The sequence below is a fragment of the Cervus canadensis genome, chromosome 20 (genome assembly GCF_019320065.1).
Source record: "Cervus canadensis isolate Bull #8, Minnesota chromosome 20, ASM1932006v1, whole genome shotgun sequence".
In the NCBI taxonomy this organism is placed as follows: domain Eukaryota; kingdom Metazoa; phylum Chordata; class Mammalia; order Artiodactyla; family Cervidae; genus Cervus; species Cervus canadensis.
In genome coordinates, this window is record NC_057405.1 from 20,271,292 (window position 1) to 20,287,989 (window position 16,698).

At 42.9% G+C, this 16,698-nt stretch overlaps 1 protein-coding gene across 2 annotated transcripts in view; it reads left to right on the forward strand.

The window, feature by feature from the left end:
- Window positions 1-12,547: 12,547 nt before the first annotated feature.
- Window positions 12,548-16,698, forward strand: part of ADGRB3 (adhesion G protein-coupled receptor B3) — an 851,399-nt gene continuing 847,248 nt past the window's right edge. Inside the window, exons 1-3 of one of the 2 annotated variants that reach the window (XM_043439523.1) lie at window positions 12,549-13,156; window positions 14,602-14,767; window positions 15,852-16,623. In XM_043439523.1, coding sequence (XP_043295458.1) covers window positions 15,867-16,623 — 757 coding nt within the window. In that variant the 5' untranslated portion in view covers window positions 12,549-13,156; window positions 14,602-14,767; window positions 15,852-15,866. Of the gene's footprint in view, window positions 13,157-14,601; window positions 14,768-15,851; window positions 16,624-16,698 lie in introns of both variants that reach the window. The other variant, XM_043439524.1, reaches the window with a different exon arrangement.

The window sequence follows — 16,698 nt, forward strand, 5'->3', positions numbered from 1 at the left end:
ATATGTAGGGAATTCACTGTATCTAGCAATCACTTACTGTGTGCCTTGTTCTGTGTTAGGGAAGAGTATACAATCACGGAGCTTGTAGGCTAATAAAAAATCAAAGAACAATTAAATAATTAAAAATTGTTGTTGTTATTCGGTCACCCACTAGTGTCTCACTCTTTGTGACCACATGGACTGCAGCATGCCAGGCCTCCCTGTCCCTCACCATCTCCCAGAGTTTGCCCGAGTTCATGTTCATTGCATTGGTGATACCATCCAGCCATCTCATCTTCTGACACCCTCTTCTCCTTCCCCTCAATCTTTCCCAGCATCAGGAACTTTTCCAATGAGTCATCTGTTCACATCAGATGACAAAAATACTGAAGCTTCAGCTTCAACATCAGTCCTTCCAGTGAATACTCAGGGTTGATCTCTCTTAAGATTGACTGGTTTGATCTCCTTGATGTCCAAAGGACTTTCAGGAGTCTTCTCCAGCACCACAGTTTGAAGGCATCAATTCTTTGGCATTCTTCCTAAGTTAGCAAATACTAAGAAACAGACAAATAAGTATCTTGAAAAGAATATAAAGAAAGAAACCATAGATTGGGTGATTTTTTTTTTTTTTAAATCTTCTCTAAAGAGACAATTTTCAAGATGAAACCTGAAGGATGAGAATAGGACAGGCCAATAAAATTTTGCCACACATCAAGGGATGGGAAGTCTATTCATCATGTGGGAAGGCTATAAGGAATGGAAAAGCTTGATGTCTTTGAGACACCAAAAGATTAAATAGTGTGGGCAACAGAAGTAAGCAGGATGAAAGGGAAATAGGAGTCACATAATGTGAGGCCTGCTGGCTGTGATTGAGGGTTTGGACTTATTTATTAAATGTACCATGGGAAGCAACTAGGGTTTAAAAAAAAAAAAAAGACTATTTTAAATTATGTTTTAAAAGAACACATTTTTTTCCTTGAGCATAATTGATTGAAAGTGGAATAATGAAGAATATTTAATACCAGGTAGAAACTTACTACAGTCAACTGAGTAAAAACGGCGTGCTTTGGAAAATAAAAATGTAAGTGAAAGCAGAATTAGTTAGATTTGTGATATATGCCTTTGAAATGTTTCATGGGTTGAATATAGGCTTCCCAGATGACACAAGGTAAAGAGTCTGCCTGCCAATGGAGGAGACACAGGTCAATCCTGTATTGGGAAAATTCCCTGGAGTGGAATGGCAATCCACTCCAGTATTCTTGCCTGGAAAATTCCATGGACTGTAGCCTGTCAGGCTCCGCTGTCCATGGGGTTACACAGAGTCAGACAAAACTGAGTGACTGAGCATGCATGCATGCATGGGTTACATAATTTCCCCTCAAAATTCATATGTGCTGAAAGATGAGGGAGCTCCCATCCAGCCACATCTCTTTGTCAATGAAGAATGCAGAGAGTAATCAGAGTTGAGGTATTGAAGTGAAGTTTTAGGTTTTAACGATCAAGTAAAAATTACAAAATATTCATCAGTTCAGTTCAGTTACTCAGTCATGTCCGACTCTTTGCAACCCCATGAACCACAGCACGCCAGGCCTCCTTGTCCATCACCAACTGCTGGAGTCTACCCAAACCCATGTCCCTCGAGTTGGTGATGCCATCCAGTCATCTCATCCTCTGTTTTCCCCTTCTCTTCCTGCCCCCAATCCCTCCCAGTACCAGGGTCTTTTCCAATGAGTCAACCCTTCGCATGAGGTGGCCAAAGTATTGGAGTTTCAGCTTCAGCATCAGTCCTTCCAATGAACACCCAGGACTGACCTCCTTTAGGATGGACTGGTTGGATCTCCTTGCAGTCCAAGGGACTCTCAAAAGTCTCCTTCAACACCACAGTTCAAAAGCATCAATTCTTCGGTGCTCAGCTTTCTTTATAGTCCAACTCTCACATCCATACATGACCACTGGAAAAATCATAGCCTTGACTAGATGGACCTTTGTTGACAAAGCAAAATATTCATATGGGGGTGTAGTGGGCAAGTCAGCTTACAAGTCTTAAGTTATGATAGAGTAACAGCCCATGGGGGTGAGGCCATGTGAACCCAGTGAATATACAGGGACATTAGGGTGCCCAAGAGTGTGGATTTCTTCACCAATGTTCTGCTTCATGGATGCTGGCTCAGGAGGGCAGTTTTATAGTGCATTCAGCCAGAAAAATATAAGCAAGAGCTGAAGGTTTTAAATAAATTACTATAGTAATGGATATGAAATCTATAGGGTTATGCATCAGTTATCTATTGTTACACAACAAGCTATCCCCAAACTTTGCAAATGGAATCAGCAAATATTTGTTTTTTTTTAAAATAAATTAATTTATATATTTTAGTTGGAGGCTAATTACTTTACAATATTGTAGTGGTTTTTGCCATACATTGACATGAATTAGCCATGGAAGCATGTGTGGTCCCCATCCAGAACTCCCCTCCTACATCCCTCCCCATCCTATCCCTCAGGGTCATCCCAGTGTACCAGCCCTGAGCACCCTGTCTCATGCATTGAACCTGGACTGGCAATCCACTTCACATATGATAATATACACGTTTCAATGCTACCCTCTCAAATCATCCCACCCTCACCTTCTCTCACAGAGTTCAAAAGACTGTTCTTTACATCTGTGTCTCTTTTGCTGTCTCACATATAGGGTCATCATTATCATCTTTCTAAATTCCATATATATGTGTTAGTATACTGTATTGGTGTTTTTCTTTCTGGCTTATTTCACTCTGTATAATAGGTTCTAGTTTCATCCACCTCATTAGAACTGATTCAAATGCATTCTTTTTAATAGCTGAGTAATATTCCATTGTGTATATCTACCACAGCTTTCTTATCTATCCATCTGCCAATGGGCAACTAGGTTGCTTCCATATCCTGGCTATTGTACACAGTGCTGCAATGAACATTGGGGTACTATGAAGTACCATCTCATGACAGACAGAATGGCTGCTATCAAAAAGTCTACAAACAATAAATGCTGGAGAGGGTGTGGAGAAAAAGTAACCCTCTTACACTGTTAGTGGGAATGCAAACTAGTACAGCCACTATGGAGAACAGAGTGGAGATTCCTTAAAAAACTGGAAATAGAACTGCCATACAACCCAGCAATCCCACTACTGGGCATACACACCAAGGAAACCAGAATTGAAAGAGACACGTGTACCCCAATGTTCATCACAGCACTGTTTATAATAGCCAGGACATGGAAGCAACCTAGATGCCCATCAGCAGACAAATGGATAAGAAAGCTGTGGTACATATAGAAAACTATAAAACACTGATGAAAGAAATCAAAGAGGACACAAACAGATGGAGAAATATACCATGTTCATGGATCTGAAGAATAAATATAGTGAAAATTAGTATACCACTCAAAGCAATCTATAGATTCAATGCAATCCCTATCAAGCTACCTACAGTATTTTTCAGAGAACTAGAACAAATAATTTCACAATTTGTATGGAAATACAAAAAACCTCAAATAGCCAAAGCAATCTTGAGAAAGAAGAATGGAACTGGAGGAATCAGCCTGCCTGACTTCAGGCTATAATACAAAGCTATAGTCATCAAGACAGTATGGTACTGACAGAAAAACAGATCAATGGAACAAAATAGAAAGCCCAGAGATAATCCATGCACCAATGGACACCTTATCTTTGACAAAGGAGGCAAGAATATACAATGGAAAAAAGACAACCTCTTTAAAAATTGGTGCTGGGAAAACTGGTCAACCACTTGTAAAAGAATGAAACTAGAACACTTTCTAACACCATACACAAAAAAAACTCAAAATGAATTAAAGATGTAAATGTAAGACCAGAAACTATAAACATAGGAAAAACAACACTCTATGACATAAATCACAGCAGGATCCTCTATGACCCACCTCCCAGAGTAATGGAAGTAAAAGCAAAAATAAACAAATGGGACCTAATTAAACTTAAAAGCTTTTGTGCAATGAAGGAAACTATAAGCAAGGTGAAAAGACAGCCTTCAGAATGGGAGAAAGTAATAGCAAATGAAGCAACTGACAAAGAATTAACCTAAAAAATATACAAGTAGCTCCTGCAGCTCAATTCCAGAAAAAGAGATGACCCAATCAAAAAACGGGCCAAAGAACTAAACAGACATTTCTCCAAAGAAGACATACAGATGGCTAACAAACACATGAAAAGATGCTCAACATCACTCATTATCAGAAAAATACTTGTTATCTTGTACTTTCTGCAGGTCAGGAAACTGGAAACAGTGTAGCTGAGTAGTTCTGATTCAGGGTGTCTCACAAGGCTACCACTAAGATGTTGGCATGACTACAGTCATCTCAAGATTTGACTGGGGAAACTTTCCCTTCTAAGCTCACTCATATGGCTTGTTGTCAGGTCTCAGAAGATCTGCTCCTAGTCACACTCACACAAAGCTTCCTCACAGGGCTATCTCCCCATGTGGCAACTGCCTGACCTCAGAGCCAGTGATGTAAGGGAGAGTGAAAGTACTCCTAAGATGGAAGTTGAAGCCATTTCATACCCTAACCTTGAAGGTGACCTCCTATTACTACCACCACAGTCTATTTATTAGAAGCAAGTTTCCAAATCTAGCCCACACTGAAGGGGAGGTGATTACAGAAAAGCAGGAGTGATGGGAAGTAGGGGGTCACTGCTGGGGGTGGGGGTGGCTTAGGGGCTGCCTACCATAGGGTATAACGAGGGAAGAGAGGACAAGAGAAGAAATGGGATTAAGATAAAATTTTTATGGAATACTTGATGAATATTCAAGGTTGTAATTAGAGACTGACACATTAACTTTTAAATATTGGCAATGTTGCAGTCATTGGTTACAGCCTCTTTAGTTGAGGTCAAGAGGAACATGCTGTTGAGTGGGTACAAAGGAAAATACAGAAATGGAACAAAGGAATTGTTTTGCCATAAAAGCCATCTACATGGATGTTGGAGGCATGAGAAGGAAGACTAGAACTTGGCTGAAGAGGGAATCTGTGAGCAAGCATCTAAAGTATTGCATGAAAGGAAAAATAGAACTTTGAATGTCAGTAGATGATAGTAGGGCTTCCCAGATGGCACTAGTGGTAAAGAACCCACCTGCCAATGCAGGAGATGGTAAGAGATGCAGATTCAAACCCTGGGTCAGGAGGATCCCCTGGAGGAGGGCATGGAACCCACTCCAGTATTCTTGCCTGAAGAATCCCATGGACAGAAAGGCCAGGTGGGCTACAGTCCATGGGGTCACAAATAGCTGGACATGACCGAAGCAACTTAGCTGCAGCAGCAGATGATGATAGTAAGAATGAAGAGGTGAAGCTAGCAAAGGGGAAAGGGTGAAAAAGGGAAATGAGGAGTTAACATTTGAAACCAGCAATGGACAGCAAGGACACTGATCCCATCTCCCAACAGATCCTAGTAAATCAGAGTGGAAGAAACATGCATATAAGTGGCTTCCACTTGACATGGTTGTAGGAGACTCTGTGCCACAAAAGAGCTGATTTCAGGCAACAGAGGGTACAGAGAGAATAGCACTCCAAAAGGTGTTGTAGAAAACAGTGAGTAGATAAGCAAGGTGAAGTGGGAGAATCCAGCAGAAAGAGGAATAGTAGAGAGGAGTGGGTCAGGATTAATAAGGAACAGGGCCAGAAAGGTATAAGACTTCAGAAATAATGGATGATTAATATACCTCAACCTCTGGTGCTGATGAAGGTCAACAGACATGCTGGTCCTCACAGCATCAGTTCTTGTCCTCATTTTTGGTAATGTGTGAACTCAACCTCGAAAAGAAATGATCACAGTGAAAGAACAATAAGGAGATAAAGGGCTGCTCTTACATTAGCAGATGACTAATTAGCAAAGATGGAGAAGCTCTATACAGTCAGTAAAAATAAGACCTGGAGCTGACTGTGGCTCAGATCATGAACTCCTTATTGCACAATTCAGACTTAAATTGAAGAAAGTGGTGAAAACCACTAGGCCTTTCAGGTAGGATCTAAATCAAAACCTTTATGATTATACAGTGGAGGTGACAAATAGATTAATGGGATTAGATCTAATAGACAGAGTGTGTGAACTATGGATGAAGGTTTGCAGCACTGTAAAGGAGGCAGTGACCAAAACCATCCTCAAGAAAAAAGAAATGCAAGAAGGCAAAGTGGTTGTCTGAGGAGGCTTTATAATTAGGTGAGGAAAGAAGAGAAGCAACAGGCAAAGAAGAAAGAGAAAGATATATGGACTGAATGAGGAGTTCCAGAGAACGGAAGGGTGACATAATGTGATACACCATATTAACAAATTGAAAGATAAAAACCATATGATTATCTCAATAGATGCAGAGAAAACCTTAAGAAAAACCAACATGCACTTATGATAAAATCTCTCCAGAAAACAGACATAGAAGGAACATACCTCAACATAATAAAAGCCACATACAACAAATCCACAGCAAACACTATCCTCAATGGCAAAAAGCTGAAAGCATTTCCTCTAAAATCAGGAACAAGACAAGGGTGCCCACTCTTACCACTACTATCCAACATAATTTTGGAAGCCCTAGCCATAACAAATCAGAAAAGAAAAAGAAATAAAAGAATCCAGATTAGAATAGAAGAAGTGAAACTCTCACTGTTTGCAGATGGCATGATCCTCTACATAGAAAGCCCTAAGGATACCACCAGAAAATTACTAGAGCTAATCAATGAATATAGTAAAATTGCAGGGTATAAAATTAATATGCAGAAATCCCTTGCGTTCCTCTACACTAAAAGTGAGAAAACAGAGAAATTAAGAAAACAACCCCATTCACCATTGCAATGTAAAGAATAAAATACTTAGGAATAAACTTACCTAAAGAAACAAAAGGCCTATGTATAGAAAACTATAAAACACTGATGAAAGAAATCAAAGAGGACACAGATAGATGGAGAAATATACCATGTTCTTGGATTGGAAGAATCAATGTAGTGAAAATGAGTGTACTACCCAAAGCAATCTATAGATTCAAATCAATCCCTACCAGCTACCAATGGTATTTTTCACAGAACTAGAACAAATAATTTTACAATCTGTATGGTAATGCAAAAAAAACTCAAATAGCCAAAGCAATCTTGAGAAAGAAGAACGGAAATGGAAGAATCAACCTGCTTGACTTCAGGCTCTACTACAAAGCCACAGACATCAAGACAGTATGGTACTGGCACAAAGACAGAAAAATAGATCAATGGAACAAAATAGAAAGCCCAGAGATAAACCCACGCATCAATGGACACCTTATCTTTGACAAAGGAGGCAAGAATATACAATGGAGAAAAGACAATCTCTTTAAAAATTGGTGCTGGGAAAACTGGTCAACCACTTGTAAAAGAATGAATTTAGAACACTTCCTAACACCATACAGAAAAGTAAACTCAAGATGGATTAAAGATGTAAATGTAAGACCAGAAACTATAAAACTCCTAGAGGAAAACATAGGCAGAACATGCTCTGACATAAATCACAGCAAGATCCTCTATGATCCACCCAGACTAATGGAAATAAAAGCAGAAATAAACAAATGGGACTTAATTAAACTTAAAAGCTTTTGCACAATGAAGGAAACTATAAGCAAGGTGAAAAGGAAGGCTCCAGAATGGGAGAAAATAATAGCAAATGAAGCAACTGACAAAAAATAAATCTCAAAAATATACAAGCAACTCATGCAGCTCAATTCCAGAAAAATAAATGACCCAATCAAAAAATGGGCCAAAGAACTGAACAGACATTTCTCCAAAGAAGACATCCAGATGGCTAACAAACACATGAAAAGATGCTCAACATCACTCATTATCAGAGAAAAGCAAATCAAAACCACAATGAGATACCATCTCACACTGGTCAGAATGGTTGCTATCAAAAATCTACAAACAATAAATGCTGGACAGGGTGTGGAGAAAAGGGAACGTTCTTACACTGTTGGTGGGAATGCAAACTAGTACAGCCACTGTGGAGATTCCTTGAAAAACTGGAAATAGAACTGCCATACGAGCCAGAAATCTTACTGCTGGGCATACACACCGAGGAAACCAGAATTGAAAAAGACACGTGTACCCCAATGTTCATCACAGCACTGTTTACAATAGCCAGGACATGGAAGAAACCTAGATGTCCATTGGCAGATGAAAGGATAAGGAAGCTGTGGTACATATACACAGTGGAATGTTATTCAGCTATAAAAAAGAACACATTTGAGTCTGTTTTAATGAGGCAGATGAAACTGGCACCTATTATACAGAGTGAAGTAAGCCAGAAAGAGAAATACCAATAGAGTATATTAATGCATATATGTGGAATTTAGAAAGATGGCATTGACGACTCTATACGCAAGACAGCAAAAGAAACACAGATGTAAAGAACAGACTTTTGGACTCGGTGGGAGAAGGTGAGGGTGGGATGATATGAGAGAATAACATTGAAACATGTATATTACTATATGTAAAATAGATTATCAGTTCAAATTCAAAGCATGAAGCAGGGCACCCAAAGCTGGTGTTCTGGGATGACCCAGAGGGAAGGGGTGGGGAGGAGGAGGGACAGCATTCAGGATGGGGGACACATGTGCACCCATGGCTGATTCATGTTGATGTATGGCAAAAACCACCACAATACTGTAAAGTAATTAGCCTTCAATGAAAATAAATAAATAATTTTTAAAAGGCTTTTTAAAATGAAAAATGCAAAAAAATAGAGGAAAACCATAGAAAGGAAAAGACTAGAGTTCTTTTCAAGAAAATTAACAATACTAAGGGAAAATTTCATGCAAGGTTGGGCACAATAAAGGACAGAAATGGTAAGATCCTGACAGAAGTGGAAGAGATTAAGAAGAGATGGCAAGAATACACTGAAGAACTGTACAAAAAAGGTCTTATAATCCAAATAACCATGATGGTGTGGTCATTCACCTAGAGCTGGACATCCCGGAGTGAAGTCAAGTGGGCTTAGAAAGCATTGCTATGAACAAAGCTGGTGGAGGTGATGGAATTCCAGCTGAGCTATTTCAAATCCTAAATATGATGCTGTTAATGTGCTGTATTCAACATGTCAGCAAATTTGAAGAACTCAGCAGTGGCCAAGGACGGGAAAAGGTCAGTTTTCATTCCAATCCCAAACAACAGCAATGTCTAAGAATGTTCATACTACTGTACAATCACGGTCATTTCACATGCTAGCAAGATAATGCTCAAAATCCTTCAAGCTAGGCTTTAGATACCAACAATCCTGTGTTCATAGTAATTCTTCCTAAGCCCACTTGACTTCACACTCTAGAATGTCCAGGCACAAGTGAGTGGCCACACCATTGTGGTTATCTGGGTTACTTAAATGAAAATTATACATTAATCCAGCAGTTTGGAGGTAAGAGTACCTTGAGTGTTTGCTCAGTCATGTCTGACTCTTTGCCACCCCATGGACTGTAGCCCACTAGGCTCCTCTGTCCATGGAATTTTACAGGCAAGACTACTGGAGTGGGTTGCCATTTCCTCCTCCAGGGGATCTTCCTGACCCAGGGAATGAAACTGTGTCTCTTATGTCTCCTGCATCAGCAGGCAGATTCTTTACCACTGAGCCACCTGGGAAGCTAGAGTACTTTACCAAAGAGAAATATACTGTAATGTAGTGAAACCATCCTCCCAAACAAATATACGTGTAACACCTGAAATACATATGTATGCATTACATATTTATGCGTGTGCATATGTACATGTACAAACATTATGTGCATATATGCACATGTGTATATATCATGTGTGTATATATAACATGTGTGTATGTGTTTACATACATACACAGACTTGTGAAAGGCCACGGGAAGGCTGATAATTACTCTTTGAAATGGTGAATTTAAATTGCATTAAAGTACGAAATAGTCCAATCTCAAGAGGGAGACAGGACACAGTGTCTCAACTGTTGCGCTCCTTTTTTGGGGTGGGGGCTGGAGTCTGTGTATCAGCAGTGCGTCACCTGGTGGAACTCTGCAGATGGGAGCAGGGTGGTTCTCCCTCGGCAACTCTCGGGACTGTGCTGTTGTCATGGGCTAGAAACCAGATTTCTCCACATACCGTTCTTTTTGTGATTCTTGATTCTGACTCCCTGAGCAAATCAGACCAGCCTAGGGTTACTGGAGCCCGCCACTTGCTTGGCATATTTATCATCCACAAATCATCTGCTATAAATATACCTCAGCAGGATGATCATCAGGCCGGCTCTGTAGCCTGCAATTTATGAAGGTTATGGGAAACGGTGTGAAGGGTGAAGTGCTTTATTAAGGGTGGCTTTCTCCCTAACCCAGACCCGCATTGCTCTGGAATATAAATGACCCTGGGAGTGAGTGCTCCTTTCCCTTCAGGATTAAGGCTTTTTAAATTGTTCCTTTGGGCTGTTATTCTTATGTCACTGTTGTGAGACCCACAAGATTTTGAAAGAAACGACTAAATCACTATTCAAGATAATGTGAGAAACCTCTAGTTGCAAAGTAGAAGTATGTTTAAACCTCACATTGGTTCCTTTTTATGCACAAATCATACGCAACATTCTCCTTTTCTCCATTTATTTTGCGTGCCATTAGTCTCTTTATTTTTCGCTTCTGGCAAAATAACAGAATTAACAAAAATGTCTTGCAAGTATCATAATCACAATCTCTGTGGAAGTTGAAATAAATGAAATGTGTGCTGCTTCTTTGTATTGTTAAATATTGTTTTTTCTTTAGAAAATGTGTTTGCTGAAGACACAATGTTTTGGATTATGCCCCGGACATAAAGCTTATTTTCCTTTCACATTCTCTTAAATGAATAAAAAATATTGAAACGAACCCAAAACGACACAAAACCAAAACGCCACCCAGGCAGCTCTCAGCAGTGAATTTTCCTGGAACACTGTTAAAGTCGGCTGGATGGGGAATGATTAACTGTTTCCCTAACAGAGTGTTATTCTGAACACTTGTCCCAAAAGAAAAAGCCTTAAAGAGGATCACCCTATTAATATGTATTAAGCAGTAAACGACCAGTTCTAACATTTCAGACAACTCCTGTGAACAGATCATGGACACCTTCCTGTTTTCACTGCAATCCTCTTTTAAAATGATGTTCCCGGCTATCCAATCGACCCAGGGGTGAGGAACAACATGAGGAAGAAACAAAAAAGGCAGAAGAAGGAGAGAAAATGATGGAAATGTGCTTTATTCAACTTCACCTGCCGCTTAAGCAACTCACCCAGAAGAAGACTCCACACGTTGTATGAATTAACCCAACGTGGTCTCTTCCCCTTACATCAACGCACTATTTTATCACCTGTTTTGCAAAGCACCAACTGCGTTTACAAGTAGAGGCATACCCGGTAGGCAAATAACCTTTTGCTGCACGTACTGGAAGCTAGTTAATCAAATACTTGTCAGCCAACTGTCCAGGAGGCAAGAACATCAAGGTGGGGAGTGGTAGACATTTACCCCTCTTTCCCTGCTAAATCGAGAATCTGGTAGCTTCTCCTCCTCCAGTCCTTCCCTCCTTGCCACCCCCGTCCCCAAACTGTTACTAGGGAAACTCGAAAAAGAACTGGATGCATTAAGAAAACAAAAGTTTCGACCCCATAGGCACGATCCCATCGCCATGCAGAAAGCAACGCAGACGCCCAACCTCGGTCGCCGTATCAGCCAGAACAAGTAAGATGTTAATTGCAGCCTCGCAGAGAAAAAAAAAGAAAGAAAGGAAAAACAAAAACAAAAACAAAAACAAAAACTAGTATTGTTCCTCCCGGGTACGCTCGCCATTTGCGGGGGGCGAGACCTGCCCCCTCCGCGGTGGGAGATCCATCCCTCCGAGTCCAGGTGCGGAAAGGAAAAGCTGCGACAGGTCGGCGCTGAAAAAAAAACAAAAAGAGAGAGAAAGGCGACCTAGTGCGGCAGTTTCGCCCCCAGCCCCGGGGGTCGGCTTCCCGCGCTCCGCAGCCCGGGCCTGGCCTCCTTGAGGCGGTCAGTCCCCGCCGGCAGCGGTGCTGGGAACTGCAGGTGCACAGACCTCCCAGGCGCAGACAGCCGCGCTCCCGGGATGTGCGGGCTGGAAGCAGCGGTGACGTGAGGGGCACCGCGGCCCGGGGGTTGGCGCGCCGCCCGCCGGCCTCCCGCGAGCGCCCCTCCCGCCTCCCGCCTCCCGCGCCCCGCCAGGCCGAGCTCCTCGCGGGCCCCGGGCCGCCTCCGGGCGCACCGCGCTGCACGCGCGCGCCGCCGAGCACACGCGGGGGCCCGGCGCGCGCCCGGCGAGGGCCGCGCGCTCTCTCCGTCGCCGCCGAGCACACGCGGGGGCCCAGCTCGCGCCTGGGGGGCCGCGCGCTCCGGCCGCCGCGCGCCCGGGAGAGCGAGCGCCGCGCGCGCACGCCCGACACAGAGCTTTACTATCTGGCTCCCCTCTTGCCTCCCTCCTCGCCGGGCATTCACAGGGCTCTCCGACATCACCAGCATCCCCAGCCAAGGCTGCTTTTTTTTTTCCTCTTCTTCTTCCCCCCTCCTCTCCTCTGTACCTGCGGGCTGGGGGGCGGGAGGAGTAGGAGGGGCGGGAGAAGAGCGGGGAGAGGGGAAGGCAGGAGCCCCAGCCTCCCGAGGCGGCCGCGGGCGCCCGCGGAGTGAACCCGCCGCCCCGGCGCATCGGCAACGCCGCCGCCTCTGCTCGGCGCGCTTCCTTGGCTTCCTGGCCGATCGCTGTGCTGGGGGGGCAGGTCTGGAAAAACAGCTCCAGTGGCTGTGAAGCCACTTCCTTTTTTTTTTTTTTTTTTTTAAATTCCTTAGCGTCTATCTTCGGGGGGCTCTCCCCGCTCCCGCCAGCGCCTCGGTGGGAGGTTGGATTCACTTGGCTACGGCGTAGGCTCGGGGTTCCTGGGGGGCTTTTATTCCCCCAGCCCTCCCCTCTTTGATTCTCTCTCCCCCCACCCCCGATCCCCGCGTTCTTTGCTTCTCTTATGTGCGCGTTAAAAAAAAAAAAATCCATCCTGATTTTCTAAGCTCAGCCGGGGAAAGATGGGCTCCGGGGCTCGGGACCGAAGGGGCGTCTCTCTGTCGCTGTTGCTGGGACGCGTGCCTGCGCTGCTGCCTTAGGCGCCCCGAGCGTTCCGAGAGGAAGGTAAGGACGGGGGTCTGGGGGTCACCTTCCCTCAGCCAGGGTCGCCAGCCGCCAGCTTTCCCCGGTTGGTGGGGGGTGGGGGGGGTGGGTTGCGGAGGAAGGATCGGGAAAGGCAAGGCTGTTGCCGGCGGATGGAGGGGCTGCGAGCAGACCTGACGGTCTTCATTGACTTCAACGCCGCAGTTGAAAAGTTAGGCAAGTCTCGTTTTCCAGAGATGTGCTCGGTCAGGAGGGATAGGCTGAGAGACCTGGAACATCTGGCGGTTGCGTGTGATCGGGGTCATTTTGTGGGGGGAAATGTTAGGTTAAAAGGAAGTTAAGATAAGGGGAGGCCGTGGGTCTTCTATTGGGGGAGAAAGAAAAAAAAAAAAAAATCAGTGGAGTGATGGCGCCGTCTATGTTCGACTAAAGTGTCACCCAGAAAATCAGTTTTGAGGGGAGCTAAACTAAACGCCAGTTTGCCTCTCAGTAGGAGACAAATAAATAAATAAATGGCACATCCTTGAATCCTCGGTGGCCGGGCCCCTTACACACCCGCAACCCGGTTCTTTCTTTCTTAAAGAGAAAGATATAATTGTTGGAAGTGGCCCTGCAGTCGGGGACTGGCGGGGGATGGGGGCGGTGGTGGGGGTGACAGAGTTCGGGGATCCATTTGTGATTATGTAGAATAAAAGAAGACTCCGTACACGAAGGAGTATACCAGAGATCGAAATAAAGAGCGTTATATTGAGGGGGCTTTCTTGAGCCGGCTCGAAGAGTGAAATCAGAGCCGTTTATCCACTGTTTCTCATCCTTGATGAGGACAGCAATGCAGACATGCACTGTCAAATAGATGGAAGCAAAAGTACCGGGTTTCATTAGGAAAAGAAATACGACCTCTTTTTGAGTTAGTGATTATAAAATGAAGCCCCCTTTCATGGATGGAATTCCTAATTTAGACACTCACTGTCACATTGGCTCTCAACGCCTACACTCTATCCTGAAGAACACTGCGCAGACCTGCATTGCCTGCAAAGTGCTACAGCAGGGGGGAAAGGGGGGAATTATTTCTAGAATTTCCTATAACTTTCCCTGTTTTTTAACCTTTATATCCTCATTGGCTTTATTTTCTCAAGAAGAAAATGCATTATTCATTGAGCTGTATGTTTGAATCAGAGAACACTGTTTTGATAGTCCCAGCAATTCTGGTGTTATTTTAAACTGCTGCTATATGGAGATTTAGAGTTGGAGTTGTTTTTGCTTATATGAAGACATAGAATTTGAATCATGATCTGGGGATTGCAGATCTGTCTTCAGGGACTTCATCACTGGATTTTGTGTGCATGCATTGGTGTGTGTTATGCAATGGGGAGGAAGAGGGTTTTATCCTTTGGTTCAGAGAGGACCCAGGGAAAGACATGAAAACTTAACTATCTATATGTCTGTATGTCTGTCTCTGTTTACAGAACAGTGGAAGAGACTGCAGCCTAAAGACTTTTAAAATTAACTTGGCATCACTTTTCTCAGCTCAAAGGCTAAGCAAAAAAGCAGTGTCATTTATTCTAAGAAATAACTTCTTAAAGGTTAAAGCTGAAAAATATTCAAGTTACTTTTGGATAACAACTTACAGAGGTAAATATAACCAAGAATTACTGTATTATGCAAGGCCAGGTTAAAAAAATAGAGGGGGAAAAGAAAAGAGCTTTGGAGCTGTTATTGGAGAGGTCGCAACAATTCAGTAATTGAAATCTGCTAGAAGAGACAATGCTAATTCTTGTACCTACCATGTGTAAATTTTAAATTATAGTAGATAACTCTAGGTAAAATAGCCCTAATTAAAAAAAAAAAAAAGACTGAAACCAGTTCAGTTACTATGGTTCTGGGATTATTCACTAGTATCGCCTTTGGATACAGATACTAATACAATAGTCTACTTTACGTATCCCAGGAGACATGTCACATTGAAATGACTGCCTTAAATTGTGGTTCTCAATGATGATGTCCAAAAGCAAGTCTTCCTTCTGTATCTGCCCTTTCTTGGGTGATAGTTTACAGATTCTATTAATCTACATGAATACCTGTATTTTTGCATAGGAATTTCCCGTCAGTTCACATAGTGGCCCCTGCAAAGACTAGTAGGAGCATTTGGGTGATGGTGTTTCAGCTGCAGCAAATTACAATTTGTGTTTTTAAAATTGAGGCTATCATTTGTCATACGTGCTTTTCACATTTAAAAGAAAACAAATAATATGACAGCAGCTGTTCCCAGATTATCAGATTAGATTTTGTGTGATGTTGTTTACTGCAGGCAGAGAGCTGAGGGGGAGAAAAGATTTGTCTAGGTTGCTTAAAAATATCTCAGAAAGTAAAATTTAGGTTGTAATATTTAAAAAGCAGAATTTTCCTCTTCTTTCAATAGAATCATAATGCACTTGAAGGAAATCTTGGTAGATAAATGCATTCCTATTAGTAATCTATTGAATATTATTTTTAAATTGAATGTAGAGAATTTGGCCATTGCGAAGGGCCACGTGAGGGCGCTGTTCACACAGCAACAGATAGTTTTCTGGCATTAGAAAAAAATTACCTGCCCTTTTTAAAAAAGGCTTTTTTACTGAAATCTTGAGAACAGCTGGCTGTAATATTGGAAGGAGTTTCTTTTTATCAATGTGCGTAGACTCCTACTTGCATTTTACTTTCGTTGCCATTTTTACAGGCCAAATGACATAGGATGAAGGCTGTTCGTAACCTGCTGATTTATATATTTTCCACCTATCTCCTGGTTATGTTTGGATTTAATGCTGCCCAAGACTTCTGGTGTTCAACTTTGGTGAAGGGAGTCATTTATGGATCGTATTCTGTAAGTGAAATGTTTCCCAAAAACTTTACAAACTGCACTTGGACGCTGGAAAATCCAGATCCAACCAAATATAGCATTTACCTGAAATTTTCCAAAAAGGACCTTAGCTGCTCTAACTTTTCCCTCCTGGCTTATCAGTTTGATCATTTTTCCCATGAAAAAATCAAGGATCTTTTAAGAAAGAATCATTCTATAATGCAACTCTGCGAATCCAAGAATGCTTTCGTTTTTCTACAGTATGACAAAAATTTTATTCAAATACGTCGGGTCTTTCCAACCGATTTCCCAGGATTACAGAAAAAAGGAGAAGAAGATCAGAAATCTTTTTTTGAGTTTTTGGTGTTGAACAAGGTGAGCCCGAGCCAGTTTGGTTGCCATGTATTATGCACTTGGTTGGAGAGCTGCTTAAAGTCAGAAAATGGGAGAACGGAGTCTTGCGGGATCATGTATACGAAGTGCACCTGCCCTCAGCACTTGGGAGAGTGGGGACTCGACGACCAGTCACTGGTTTTGTTAAATAACGTGGTGTTGCCCCTGAATGAGCAGACCGAGGGCTGCCTGACCCAAGAGCTGCAAACCACCCAGGTCTGCAATCTTACCAGGGAGGCCAAGCGACCGCCCAAAGAAGGTAAGGTCAGCCGAGAGGGGGTGCCGGGGCGGGGGCGGGGGGCCACGGGGCCGCAACGCGCTGTGCCCCACGCCG